This window comes from Bubalus kerabau, chromosome 1, assembly GCF_029407905.1.
Source record: "Bubalus kerabau isolate K-KA32 ecotype Philippines breed swamp buffalo chromosome 1, PCC_UOA_SB_1v2, whole genome shotgun sequence".
Lineage (NCBI taxonomy): Eukaryota > Metazoa > Chordata > Mammalia > Artiodactyla > Bovidae > Bubalus > Bubalus kerabau.
In genome coordinates, this window is record NC_073624.1 from 73,561,977 (window position 1) to 73,576,888 (window position 14,912).

At 41.8% G+C, this 14,912-nt stretch overlaps 1 protein-coding gene across 3 annotated transcripts in view; it reads left to right on the top strand.

Annotated features, from left to right (window-relative positions):
* The window catches only part of TBC1D30 (TBC1 domain family member 30), a 104,841-nt gene that overhangs the window by 55,784 nt on the left and 34,145 nt on the right, over window positions 1-14,912 (top strand). For 2 of the 3 annotated variants that reach the window (XM_055579701.1, XM_055579699.1), the window contains 3 exons: window positions 8,916-8,977; window positions 9,499-9,564; window positions 14,211-14,336. In XM_055579701.1, the coding sequence (XP_055435676.1) occupies window positions 14,271-14,336 (66 nt within the window). In that variant the 5' untranslated portion in view covers window positions 8,916-8,977; window positions 9,499-9,564; window positions 14,211-14,270. Of the gene's footprint in view, window positions 1-5,276; window positions 5,814-8,915; window positions 8,978-9,498; window positions 9,565-14,210; window positions 14,337-14,912 lie in introns of those variants that run through there. The other variant, XM_055579704.1, reaches the window with a different exon arrangement.

Here is a 14,912-nt window from a genome sequence, read left to right on the forward strand (position 1 = left end):
TTTTGTGACTAAGAGAAACCATTCAAAAAGAAAACAAAATGGTCCAGTATATCATGCGATGTGTCAGATAATTGTAAGGTTCTTCCTTTCCTCTCTGTCTCTCTCTTGAGGGAAAATGGTTATGACGATGTCTCCATGAGCTCACAGTTGTGTGGGCTCCTTCCTGGGTAATGAGTTGAAGGAGCTATTTATTAAGGCCCTACTTTTAGTTCAGTCTGAGGAAAGAACTTATGGGACTGGTCACAGTTTATGGTCCCTTTAGGAGTTGCTCACGGACCTGCAGAAATTGTGGGGAGAGCAGAGAGAGGAGACTTTATGCCACCAGTGTGTGTGTGTGTGTGTGTGTGTGTGTGTGTGTGTGTGTTCTGCTGAACTGTAGCCTGCCAGGCTCCTCTGTTCATGGGATTTCCCAGGTAAAAATACTGGAGGGGGTTGCCATTTCCTACTCTTGGGCATCTTCCCAACCTAGGAATCGAACCTGTGTCTCCTGCATTGGTAGGTGGATTCTTCACCACTGTGCCACCTGGAAAGCCCATGCCACCAGACCACCACCCTTTTCATTAGCACAAATGCAAAGACATACCAGACTTCCCAGGTGGCTCAGTGATAAAGAATCTACCTGCAACACAGGAGACATGGGTTGGATCCCTGGGTCGGGAAGATCCTCTGGAGAAGGAAATGGCAACCCACTCCAGTATTCTTACCTAGGAAATCTCATAGACAGAGATGCTTGGCAGGCTATAGTCCATGGGGTCACAAAAGGGTCAGATACAACTTAGCAACTGAACAACAACAACAACAGAAGACATACTATCTCCTGCCTGATGAAGGACAGCGCTGGGCCTGGTGTCTGGAACATCTCTTCTAACTCTCAAACACTTGTGAGCTTGAGCACAGCTGCCAGAGAGAAATGAAGCTGGGAGGATAAATTCAAGCTACCTCCCAAAGTGGGTCAACTTCCTTTGCTTTCTCTCTCTTTGCTTTGGGTTTTCAGAGCTTTTTCTCTTGGTAATTGTCACTACTTGCTCTGTTCAGTCCCCAAAGATAAACACATAGGCCCTTTTTCTTTTAAGATTTACCTGTTAAAAATAGCAGCATTAGGAAATCACAGAAACCCCGGACCTGATTCCCTTCTGGAAGCCCCAGGGGACTTGGCTTTTATTTCTTAAAAATATTGGACTTGCTTTTCCTGCTAACTTGTCTCCTTTCTCCATTAAAGGAGTCATCTGCTCTCAAGAAAGCTTCACCGCCAGCATGTAGGCCTGGAGATGCACACGAGCTGAATGATCCCTACTTTCTTGTTTTGGCCTGGAGCTTGCATCTCTGGGGATACACTATGGGTATTGGACTCTGAGAGTATTTCCTTCTTCAGAGTATTCTTCAGAGTATTTCCTCAAGCGCTCATTTTCTTTGGCAAGCCAGTAACAGATTCGCATCCAGTGTGAAGTTTTTGGTTTTCCTAAATTCAGCTTTAATCATAACTTCTCTGGACTATGCCAAAGGCTGATTTGCCCAAACGTGAATTCACAAATATTATTTGATTAGGGAAAATCACTCAGTTAGTGAAGGGTGGTGGTAAGTTGGCTTTGGGTGGAAATCTCACCAGCTAAGATCCTCCAGCTGAGTTCATGCTGGCATTGTTTCCTCTACGAGTTGACTTCAGATGACATCTTTATCTTTTGCTTTTGGAAAACAATATTCCAGACATGAATAAGAAACTATGAGTCATACAATAAATATAATGCTAGGCTTGTGCTGTGACTGTTTTTAGAGCATTGTATTTTAGTGTTTAATTATCTGTTTACTACAAAAGTTGGCAGTCTTGGCTTCCCTCTCCCATGTAAACAAAATAATATTATTTAATTCCTTCATTATGTATTGCTTTAATAGTAGAAACTCTTAAATTTTTTTGTGTGTGTGTGTCAACTTCTGTGTAGTTTAGAATGAGAAATTTTCAAGAAAGTTTTTTTCTTTTAAGAGTCAGCTTTTCCTTATAATAAATCTAAGTGCAATAAGATTTTGATCTTGAAGGTAAACAAGCCCCTGTCACTAACAGTAAGAGAAATGCTGTAACTGAAGAATTTCAGAGGCAAACCTTTTTGTCAGCCATGACATATCTGGCAGTCTGAGGTCTATACTCGAGCTATGGCAGCCTAGAGATATGATTTCTTCAACTCACTGAGAGTTGAGTGAACTCAGGGATATTGACTGCTGTTAACTGGTCAGTGTGTTCTCGCGTCGGTGGCAAAGTCTCTACATGAAGCCAAATACAATCAAAAATTTGTTTGGTGAATGTGGAGTCTGAACCAAAGGGTGTGGGATGGTCTGAATGGTGGCTGTCAGCCTGGCCTAGATGTCCTCCTCTCTAGCCTGGAGGCAGTGTTGTAGAGCAGCGTCCATTTCTCCTCCTCTTGGCTGGTGAGGCTGTCTTTCCTGTTGGCCCAGTGCTAAAACCTGAGCATGGGTAGCCTTTCGTGTTGAGAACATAATCCCTCTGTGGTTTGAGCAGATGAGACTTCTGGAAAACCAGACCATGTGTCCACTTCCCAGCTGGATTTTCTTTCTCCTTCCAGTTTTCTTCCTTTAACTATGGATGTTCAATACCATCTTCACCCAGGGGTTTGTGTTGCCCTCTAAAAAAGTGGCTAACGTCAAACATCAGATGGGCTTCCCTGGTGACTCAGTGGTAAAGAATTTGCCTGCAGTGCAGGAGGCACAGGTTCAGTCCCTGGGTTTGGAAGATCCTCTGGAGAAGGAAATGGCAACCCACTCCAAAATGCTTGCCTGGAGAATCCCATGGACAGAGGAGCCTGGCAGGTCACAGTCCATGGGGTTGCAAAAAGTCAGACATGACTGAGGGACTGAGCACACCTGGTTGATTTACAATGTTGTGCTAGTTTCTGGTGTATAACAAAGTAATTCATTTATATATATATATACATATATATATATGTATATATATATATATATATATATATATATATATATATATATATACTTTTCATATTGTTTTCCATTATGGTTTATTATAGAATATTGAATATAGTTCCCCATCCTATACAGATGTACCTTGTTGTTTATTTTGTATACAGTGGTTTGTATTTGCTAATCCTAAGCTCCCAATTTATCCCTCTGCTACCCCCTTTCTCTTTTGGAAACTGTTTGTTTTCTGTATCTGTGAGTCCATTTCTGTTTTGTAAATAAGTTTATTTGTGTCATGTTTTGGATCCCTGGTATTAGTGATATCATATGGTATTTGTCTTTTTCTGACTTACTTCCCTTGTGGCTCAGCTGGTAAAGAATCTGCTTGCGATGCGAGAGACCTGGGTTCGATCCCTGGGTTGGGAAGATTCCCCTGGAGAAGGGAAAGGCTAACCACTCCAGTACAGTGGGTAGTCCATGGGGTCGCAAAGAGTCAGACACAATTGAGCGACTTACTTCACTTCACTTTTGACTTACTTCACTTAGTATGATGATATCTAGGTCCATCTATGTTGCTGTAAAAGAATGTTATTTCATTCTTTCTTATGGCTGAGTAGTATTCCATTGTGTATATATACCACATCTTTTTTTATCCATTCATCTGCCCATTAGCAACCATTGTTTTTGATGCTCAAAATGTTCCAAATAGGCCAATAGTGTCCTGTTTGTGTGGCTCTCATGTCTTTTTGACATGACTCAGTTAGTCTTGAAGCACCTCCTTTCTTCCTTTGTTCATCAAGATGTTTCTAAAGGAACCCTGATTCCTTTTAGTGGGGACTGAGTTTTAGAGACCAAATTCTGGGTGCTAGGGTTATTCAGTGATGCTGGGTGGCTCTTAGTTCTAAACATATTCAGTGGCTTTGTATGTATTTTTGAAAAGAAAAAAGATGAGTTCATACATTATTTCCGTTTAAGATACACTGTTGCAGGATTAAAAAACTTAATTTCTTTGATTGCACACTTTTATTTTTTGTTACATTGAAAACACCTTGGTTCCTTTTGACATTAACATCATTTATTTAGGTTATTCTATAGTGTACATACGAATTTTAAAAAACCAATATTTTTAATAACAATAATGCTACAGAATGACATTTAAGATTTCTTTGTAGTTCTATTTGCTCTTAAAAGGTATACCACCATTCTACAAGCATAATACTATACTCTAAAGCAACTTATTTTTTTCTGTGTTCTTCTGCCATCAAAAGGATATTGAGTTAGGTTCATGTGTTTCTATTCATTTGTAAATTTTAGAGTTTCCTTTTTGTTTGATTTATTAATATTATTACTATAATGAATTAATAATAATACTATTAATAACCATTAATAATATTAATGTTATTTCAGAGTCCAAACTACATAAGGTACATCCAGAGAAATCTGTTTTCTATTCCTCTCTTTTTACATTGTTCTCTTCCATATAAATACTATTTAGTTTTTTTTAATCCATCTGTTGTGCCTTTTCTAAATATATATACACAAATATCTTCGTATTTCCCTCCACATCCTTTCCTTTCTTATGACTCATTCACCTTTATGATTAATATCCATTGGAGAATGTTGGAATGTCCTAGTTTATGAATGACTTAAAAGCAGCAGTAATTATCGCTAGTAGTTCTGACTACTGAAGTCTCTGGGTGGTGAGATGAAGGAGCCACTTTAAAAATCCCTGCTTTTAAGCTTCCCCGGTGGCTCAGAGGTTAAAGCGTCTGCCTGCAATGAGGGAGGCCTCGGTTTGATCCCTGGGTCGGGAAGATCCCCTGGAGAAAGAAATGGCAACCCACTCCAGTATTCTTGCCTGGAGAATCCCATGGACTGAGGAGCCTGGTGGGCTACAGTCCACACGGTCACAAAGAGTCTGACATGGCTGAGCGACTTCACTTTCACTTTTAAGTGGAACAGTTTTATTTTTAATTCCACTTCCATAAGAAACAGCCATTATTATAACAATATTATATATTTAATATATAATTAACATACAACATATATATTAATGATATTAATATATAATACTACTACTAATGATAATACTTTTAACGTGCTTCCCATGCCCCTCTAAGATGCTGGGAAAAAGTTTAACACAATTTGGGATGAAGCTGGTGCTTCACCATCCACCAGCTACTCGCTGGTGTTCTGCACCTCAGATTTGCTCCCTTTGATGCTCCCTCCAGCGTCTCAGATCTTGGGAGAAGCACGGCGATCTCTGTCACTGCTCCTGGTCTCGCCGTTGCTCATCCGCCCGTGCCGGGCTGGGGGTGCTCCGCGGCTCCCCCACGCAGGTGCCGGGAGCCTGCCAGGCGTTGGGGAGCTAAGGCTGCCCCGCCTGCGCATGGTGATGCCGGGATTGGGGGCGGGAGCGCCGCCTCCGTCTCCCAGCACTCGATCGCTCCCGCCCTCCTCCCCGCCCCAAGCCCTCTCCAAGCCTCAGCCCGGCTGGCTCCGCACTGCAGATGCCTGCCTGCCGCCCTACTCTTGGCGGCTCCCACGGTGCTCCGCGGGTCCCTCGATTTCCGAGCATTCTCGCTGCTTCCCAGGGACCCTCGACTAAGCGAGCTCACCAAGCCCCCAGCGCGCGCCAAGCCACTGCGCCAGTGGAGCGGCCAGTGGAGCGGCGGGAACCCAGGCGGAGCGCAGGATCCCAGGGCGCTCTCCGATGCGGCAGGACAAGCTGACCGGCTCCCTGAGACGTGGAGGGAGATGCCTGAAGCGGCAGGGTGGTGGTGGCGGCGGCGGCGGTGGCGGCGGCGTGGGCACCATCCTGAGCAATGTGCTCAAGAAGCGCAGCTGCATTTCTCGGACCGCGCCCCGGCTGCTCTGCACCCTGGAGCCGGGTGAGGACCCGGGGCGGCAGAGGGGGCATTGGAGAGTAGCTTGGCGCCCACCACGCTGATGGCTCTGCCTTAGCTGGGACTCCGCTAGGCCCGGGATCACCCGCCGGTCGGCGGGTGCTGGGTGCCGCGGCTGGGCGCAGGCGGGGCTGGGTCGGCCTGGGAGGGAAAAGCGAGGACCCAGGCCTGGCCGGGGCAGCGGCCTCCCTAGGCGCGGAGGAGGCTGCTCCCGCCGGCTGCCCGCGCGCTCCCACCCCGCGGCCTATGAGTGGTCCAGCCCTGGCTTGTGCCCGGAGCTGCTGGCTGTTGGTGCGCCCGGCTAAGTGCTGGCGGCTGCCTGGGCTGTCAGAGGCCGCGCAACCAATTGTGCTTCGGACTCACAAGAAGCCACACCTTAAAGGAGGTGTGGGAGGCGGAGAAAGGCACAGGTTTGATACTTGGGGTCGGAGGGAAAGGAAGTGACCGCGAAGGAAAAAAAAATCTGGTGCATTTTCTTGAGCGTCCCTGCTTCGTGAGTGCCGGGATCATATCACCGGGAGCCTCCGGGTGGAGAGCAGGCAGGAAATACTCCTGCAAAGTAGAGATCCTTTCTGTAGGTAAAGACCGAGTGAGCTGCCTGTGTTAGGCTAGGCCCTTTGCTGTCAGCCTGTGTTTACACATCCCTACATCTCCAGGCTGCATAACTCCGCGCCTGCTGCATCACCCGGCATTCCTCCCTGGGGGTTTTATGAGCCCAGCCCTGGCGTGCTCAGGCCCCTGGGCATAAGGCTTCGTGGTTAGGAGTGGCCGCAGAGGGAGCCGGCTGTGCCCGGACCCGTGCTTAGCGCCCACTTGTGCCCAGGGTGGCACCAGCTGGCTTCCAGGTGGGTTTGTCCTCCCCTGAACCCCCTCCCCGCTCCACTCTGTCTCCCTGCGCCTTTGGGGACCTGCTATCCTGAGGCTGCAGAGAGAATTAAGGCACCGAGCCCCAAAGGGTGGAACGCATCACTGCCTTTCCGAACCTCGTGGTTTCTTTGTTTTTCTCCCCCAAGGAAGTGTCTAGTTGCAAAGACTGTAGTAGTTGTTCACAGTCTTTCTTTAGCCTTTAAAAAACACACACACACACACACACACACACAAAAACTCCTTCCCACGTTAAAAGTGTTTTGTGTTTCTGAATCCGGAATATCCCGCGATTACCAGATGAAACACAAACCTTCTCCTCTTCCTTATTCAGTTAGAAGAAAAGAGGTAGAAATGACCTGATTTCAGCTTTTACATGCAGGCGGCGAATGATCAATTCCAGTGAAATCCTGTGACTCATTTTTGATCGTGAGAAAATAGTTGTGATTTTGACTAACCCCAGCCGGGTGTCAGCTCAGCAAGGCGATTGGCACGATGCCCAGCAGGTACTTATGATAAAGTCAAGGGAGCATATTCGGTCGTACATGCGGGGAATCCAAGGATTTTAGATCGGTTGAGATAAGAGCATGGGACCGAATTTCCTGGTCTTTGTTATGTTGTAAAGCAAACGCCATTACTAAAAACGCTTCTATTCAGCACTCTGCATCTGGACAGCAACCTCACCAAGAGGTTTTATCTTGTCTTAAAATTATGGCTCCAGCTGGAGGCACTCTTAACGCCCGTTGTATCATTGCACAGTGAGTCAAGACTTCATTTAAATCATCTCACAGTAATGAGAATCCATCAAGATACATAATATACCTTCAAAGAAGAAAATCTTATCTATCCAGACACTGTATGCTTTTGGCTGGGAAGCTCTGAAAAGAATTATCAGGGCACTGATTATAAAGCTTGACTTTAGAAATCTAGGACCAAACTCTTTTATGTATAGTACTCTTCTAGGAGTCCAAGAAGGGCATCTTCATACTATCATGGGCTTGGGTAAATCAGACACATCTCTTTTCAGCTTATATGCTTTGACTCCATATATGCTTTTAAAAAGACATGTCTACTTTATCATTATAATTTTACAAATTCTAAAGTATGTTCTTATCTACATACCAGATTCTAAAGACAGATTGCTCCCTAAGTAGTAGAAGTTGTGGAGAGGTTTCAGTATGCTTAATCTGCCGTTCAACATCTTAGAAGCAAAAATGTCATCATAAATGACAATTGTAAATTGTAAAACAATGCTATTGATAATTTTTGGTGTATCTTGGTCCTTGAATTATTAAGTTTAAAATGGGCTTAAAATGTCATTTTGAAATTATAAAAAAAGAATACATAGCATTTTCAGATTTGGTTACATTATTTTTGATATCATTTAAGTGGGAATAAAAATTGTCATGTAATTTCATCTCAATAATAAAAAAGTCCAATATGAATATAGCATATAGTCTTTATACATTTTCCTCTTTATTTTCTTCTATTCTGTAGATTTGAGATTTGAGTCAAAGAAGTTTATCTAAGGTTGTAGATAACTTGGAATTGGGATTCAGTTATATTCTTAGCTTGTAATCTAAATATACAAACATATCTTTAATGAATAAGTCTGTCATGATAGAATTTTAAAATATGGATTATTGCACAAGTGGGAAGGCAATGACATTATTTTTTTATACCTTTTGATATTTCACTGAATTTTCCTTAATAGAATTAACCAATGCAACTGTCTTAAAAAAAAATTCTGTAAGTAAAGAATTCTCTTCCCATGTTTCATAAATATTAATTATACTGTACTAAGTGATTTACAGTTAATCATTGCAATAACTAACTGAGATAGGCTTTATCCTCATTTTAAGGATGGAGAATTGAAACTCAGGTTAAATAATTTGTTTGACTGTAGGAACCAAAGCTGAATGCAAGTCTGTATGACTGCAAGCCCATGTGTCACTTGTTGTTTTTGCACAGCACCAGACAGCTGTGGAACCACCATTCTATGGATAAGTTCCATTCTATTACCATAGGATGTTTTTCTATTTTAATAATTAATATTCTTTTTCTTTTAACAAAATTGACAATTAACAAGATTGTAATCTAGTAAAAAACAAGTGTTTTAAAAATTTTATGATGACCCAGTAGTATGAGGTTAATTTTTACTTTTATTTTTGATATGGTGTATTTTCTCTCTAAATAACTGTTATTTATGTCTTTTTATTTTAGGAGTTGACACAAAGTTGAAGTTCACTCTTGAGCCATCTTTAGGTCAAAATGGTTTTCAGCAGGTAATTTTATTTTTGGCTTCAAGAATACCTTTATTTGGGGGTAACTACAAGGTACACTGAGATATATTCTCAAAGTGGGAAGATTAGCATGGGCTAATGATGAGTCAGTTTTTAAAATTATGGATGAAATAACTTGTGAAGCTCTAAGGGGCCTGGATTTATACTTGCAGTGAAAGATTTTGTACTTTCTTTTAATGGTTCAAGTGTGGGGAAAAAATTGAAAAACCAACTGCTGTTATTCTGAATTGACAACACATGTTTTGATTTCTTAACCAGAGCTTCCCCTTGTGTGCATGTGTTGCAAGTGGATAACAGGTGTGTTAAGGGGGCCTAAGTGGAGGAGCTTGGGGCAGTCATGGCCCTTAGACCAGACAAACCTGGCTGAAGGAAGCTCGGGATGTTTACCCCAGTGTTCTGTATAAATATTATCGTATTCTACAAATGTCAAGATGGAAAAAAGGTTGAAAAGTGCTTAACCAGGTCAATATTATCACTTTGACAGTGTTCTTCTTTATTTCTAGTGGTACGATGCTCTAAAGGCAGTTGCCAGACTATCAACAGGAATACCAAAGGAATGGAGGAGAAAGGTGAGGAGGATTTGTATGGCTAAAATGCAAAAGGACCATCACTCTGTCTCTCTTTAAAGTGTCTGGAATGTCAAAAAGAATATTCTAGATTTAGTAATTTGAAATCTGTCCCTCTTCATTATTCATTAATTCAGTAAGTATTTATTGATTATTCTGTGCCAGGTACTTTCTGTAGGTACTGGGGATACAGAAGTGGGAAAAAAAACCCAACAGACCAAAATTTTTATCCTTGTAGAGTTTATTATGAATATAATATAAAGTATTTCAGATGATGCTAAGTGCCATGCGTAAAAATAAAGCAAAGAAAGAAGTAAGGAGAGTGTAGGGGAATGGAGATAAGGAGGTAGTATTTTAAATGGCAAGGTAACATTTGAATAGGGCCCTTAAAGAAGTGAGCAGGTGGCCACGTAGCTACCTGGTGGAAGAGTACTCCAAATAGAAAACACCCTCAGGTGAGAGCATCTCGGAGTGTCCAAGCAGAAGTAAGAGGCCAGGGTGGCTGAAGCACAGAGGACAAAGGGGAAAGCAGTGGGGGGTGGGTCACAGAGGTAATGTGATGACCTTGGGGGAATGGCAGATCCTGTAGGACCTTACAGGCCATAGGAGGACTTTGGCCCAGTGTGAGATGAGAAGCAGTGGAAAGTTTTAAGAAGGGGAATACCATGGTATGACTTATATCTTAAATGGACCATTCTGACCACTAACTTGTGAGGGACAAGGGCAACAGCAGAGAGAGAGCAGTGAGACAGTGCACTAAGTCGTGTCTGACTCTTGCAACCCCATGGACTGTAGACTGCCAGGCTCCTCTGTCTATGGGATTCTCCAAGCAAGAATACTGGAATGGGTTGCTATTTCCTTCTCCAGGGGATCTTCCCAACCCAGGAATCGAACCCAGGTCTCCAGCATTGCAGGCAGATTCTTTACTGACTGGGGTGGAGGGGGTGTAAGAACAAGAGAGCAGTAGGAAACTTGCAATAATTCAGGCAGGAGTTGATCAGGGTTTTGGTAGTGGAGATGGAGAGAAGGGATAAGATTCTAGATGTATTTTGAAGGCTGAGTTGACTTGAATTCCTATTAGATTGAATATAAACTGTAAGAGCAATGTCATCAAAAACTTTAGGATTGACTTGAGCTTCTGAAAGGGTAGAGTTACTATTTTACCAGAGGGGACGAGCATGTGTGTGTGTGTGTGTGTGTGTGTATCTATATAGTTGGGGGTGACGGTTGGTTAGATGATTGGTTTTGGATATGTTAAGGTTATGATGCCTGTTGGATATCTAAATGGAAGATATCAAGTGTATATTTGCACATAGGATTGTGATGCTTAAGACAGAGGTCTGGCTAGAGATATTAATCAGTCTTAGTCCTGCTAAGTCATGTTCAAAAGTCAAAACTGGACTGTTGATAGTTGTTCACCTGTTGATAGTCAAAATGTCAACTATTTATTTGTAAACCTAGTTTCTCCCCCTTTTAAAAAATCTTTATTGAATATAGTTGATTTACAATGTTGTATTAATTTCCACTGTACAGCAGAGTGATTCAGTTATATATTTCTTTTTCATATTCTTTTCCACTATGGTTTATCAGGGAATATTGAGTTGCCTTGTCTAGAATAATGAGTATAGTTCCCTGGGCTACACAGTAGGACCTTGTTGTTTATCCATTCTACATATAGTAGTTTGCATCTGCTAATCCCAAACTTCTTATCCATCCTTGCCGCTCCCCCATTTGGCAACCACAATTCCCATTTCTTTTTTAAAAGTTAATTTTTTTATATATTGGAGTATAATTGACTTATAATGCTGTATTAGCTTCATGTGTACAGCAAGGTGATTCGGTTGTACATATACATATATCCATTCCATTTCAGATTCTCTTTGCGTATAGGTCACCACAGAATATTGAGTAGAGTTCCCTGTGCTGTACAGTTGGTCCTTGTTATTATCTGTTTTATATGCAGTACTGTGTATATGTTAATCCCTCACATTTCCTCCTTGGTAACCATAAGTTTGTTTTCAAAGTCTGCGAACCTGTTTTGTAAATAAGCTTGTTCGTATTATAAGCTAATCTTAATACTCTTAGAATTTGAACATTGAAGGTTCCTCAAAGTGCACATGAAAAATGGCATTGTGAAGCAACTTTTCTGGATAAGGTAATGAAAGGAGTAAAGGTATCCAGTGATTCCTTTAAAAGAATTATTCTTTATGGGAACCCATCTATCAGTTTTCTTGTGTGTGTTAGAGAGGGATGGTGGAAATGCAGAGGCGAAAACAGGTCCATTCTCCATGGAGCTGCAAAGGGTCAGACACGACTGAGTGTGTACACACACACACACACACACACACAAACAAAAACACACTCCACCCCCCTCTCTCTCCATGGATGGCCAAGGAGTTCTTGCCCGAGCATAGAGAGTAATCTGGAGCCCAGTATAACAAGCTCATAAGATACTTTGAAATAGGGAATGGCTACCCACTTCAATAAATAATAGAATGGGAAAGACTAGCGATCTCTTTAATAAAATTAGAGATACCAAGGGAAATTTTCATGCAAAGATGGGTACAATAAAGGACAGAAATGGTATAGATCTAACAGAAGCAGAAGATATTAAGAAGAAGTGGCAAGAATACACAGAAGAACTGTACAGAAAAGATCTTCACAGTCCAGATAATCACGATGGTGTGATTACTCACCTAGAGCCAGACATCCTGGAATGTGAAGTCAAGTGGGCCTTAGGAAGCATCACTACAAACAAAGGTAGTGGAGGTGATGGAATTCCAGTTGAGCTATTTCAAATCCTAAAAGATGATGCTGTGAACGTGCTACATTTACTATGCCAGCAAATTTGGAAAACTCAGCAGTGGCCACAGGACTGGAAAAGGTCAGTTTTCACTCCAATCTCAAAGAAAGGCAATACCAAAGAATGCTCAAACTACCGCACAATTGCTCTCATCTCACATGCTAGTAAAATAATGCTCAAAGTTCTCCAATCCAGGCTTCAACAGTACGTGAATCATGAACTTCCAGATGTTCAAGCTGGTTTTAGAAAAGGCAGAGGAACCAGAGATCAAATTGCCAACATCCATTGGATCATTGAAAAAGCAAGAGAATTCCAGAAAAACATCTACTTCTACTTTATTGACTATGCCAAAGCCTTTGACTGTGTGGATCACAACAAACTGTAGAAAATTCTGAAAGAGATGGGAATACCAGACCACCTGACCTGCCTTTTGAGAAATTTGTATGCAGGTCAGGAAGCAACAGTTCAAACTGGACATGGAACAACAGACTGGTTCCAATGGGGAAAGGAGTGTGTCAAGGTTGCATATTGTCACCCTGCTTATTTAACTTATATGCAGAATACATCATGAGAAACACTGGGCTGGATGAAGCACAAGCTGGAATCAAGATTGCCAGGAGAAATATCAATCACCTCAGATATGCAGATGACACCACCCTTATGGCAGAAAGCAAAGAAGAACTAAAGAGCCTCTGGATGAAAGTGAAAGAGGAGAGTGAAAAACTTGGCTTAAAATTCAACATTCAGAAAACTAAGCTCATGGCATCTGGTTCCATCACTTCATGGCAAATAGATGGGGAAACAGTGGAAACAGTGACAGACTTTACTGGGCTCCAAAATCACTGCAGATGGTGATTGCAGCCATGAAATTAAAAGATGCTTGCTTCTTGGAAGAAAAGTTATGACCAACCTAGACAGCATATTAAAAAGCAGAGACATTACTTTGTCAACAAAGGTCTGTCTAGTCAAAGCTATGGTTTTTCCAGTAATCATGTATGGATGTGAGAGTTGGGCTATAAAGAAAGCTGAGCGCCGAAGAATTGATGCTTTTGACCTATGGTGTTGGAGCAGATTCTTGAGAGTCCCTTGGACTGCAAGGAGATCCAGTCAGTTCATTCTGAAGGAAATCAGTCCTGAATATTCACTGAAGGACTGATGCTGAAGCTCCAATACTTTGGTCACCAGATGTGAAGAGCTGACTCATTTGAAAAGACCCTGATGCTGGGAAAGATTGAAGGTGGGAGGAGAGGGGTATGGCAGAGGATGAGATGGTTAGATGGCATCACCGACTCAATGGACATGAGTTTGAGTGAGTCCATCACCAGGAGTTGGTGATGGACAGGGAGGCCTGACATGCTGCAGTCCATGGGGTCGCAAAGAGCTGGACAAGACTGAGTGACTGAACTGGACTGAACCCACTCCAGTAATCTTGCCTGGAAAATCCTATGGACAGAGGAGGCTTGCAGGCTACAGATAATGGGGTTTCAAGAGAGTCAAGCATTACTGAGAAACTATACAACAACAGCAAAGATAATCGAGCTATTCTACTGAACTGAAATAAAATTTGATAGGTTTTTGTTTTCTGAACAATATCCTTAATGGCTGGATTGTTACTTGGTACATAGTAGGAACTCAATAAATATTAATTGAAAGAATAAATAAAAGTCCCTAATTGGTACAGTTTAGTACAGCAGACTTTTCAATGAGGTTCTTAGTTTTCTACATATAGGCTATATCTCTTCTGGTAACAGTTTTCATTTTCTTGCTGGAAGCAGTCAGTATTGCCTAATAAAGAAAGATGAAATTATGTATTTTACTTTAGCATTCTTCTTTATTACTATTTTAGGTTTGGTTGACCTTGGCAGATCATTATTTGCACAGTATAGCCATTGACTGGGACAAAACCATGCGTTTCACTTTCAATGAGAGGAGTAATCCTGATGATGACTCTATGGGAATTCAGATAGTTAAGGTAATACCTCTGAGTTTGATTTATTGTCTTAACTTGGAAGATTTTTAAGAACCAGATGCGTCCTGGACAGAGGATCAAGCCATGGTTTGAATGTATTTCCTGCTTCCTAATTTCATTAGTTTAACAACTTTTTAAAATGGGGAATTTGTTGATGCCTTGTCTTTGTGCATCTGCATGTTGCTAGTAAGAAGAAAATGTATCCATTCATATTCAACTTATTTTGCTTGCATGATAGGAAATTGAAGTTCCTTTTTTGTTCAGCATGTGTCAGTGCTTTTAACTGGATTTTTACATCAAAGTCACTGAGAAATTTAGTTAAGCCTATTTCATATTAGAATAATTGGGCAGTTATTAGGATTTTGATAATTTCTTAACTGTCATTTTTGAAGATAGTTAAATTGACTGATGGGTTTACTTTACACCAGATGGTTGAATGTTCAGACCAGCTGTGGAGGTAGCCGAGGTTCACCTACCTGGATTATTACTGTTGATTAGAGCCTGGCACCAAAAGCCAAGGATGCTGATTTGATTTAATCCCATTATTCTCCTCTTACATAAGCCTCTAGGGCATGCTTT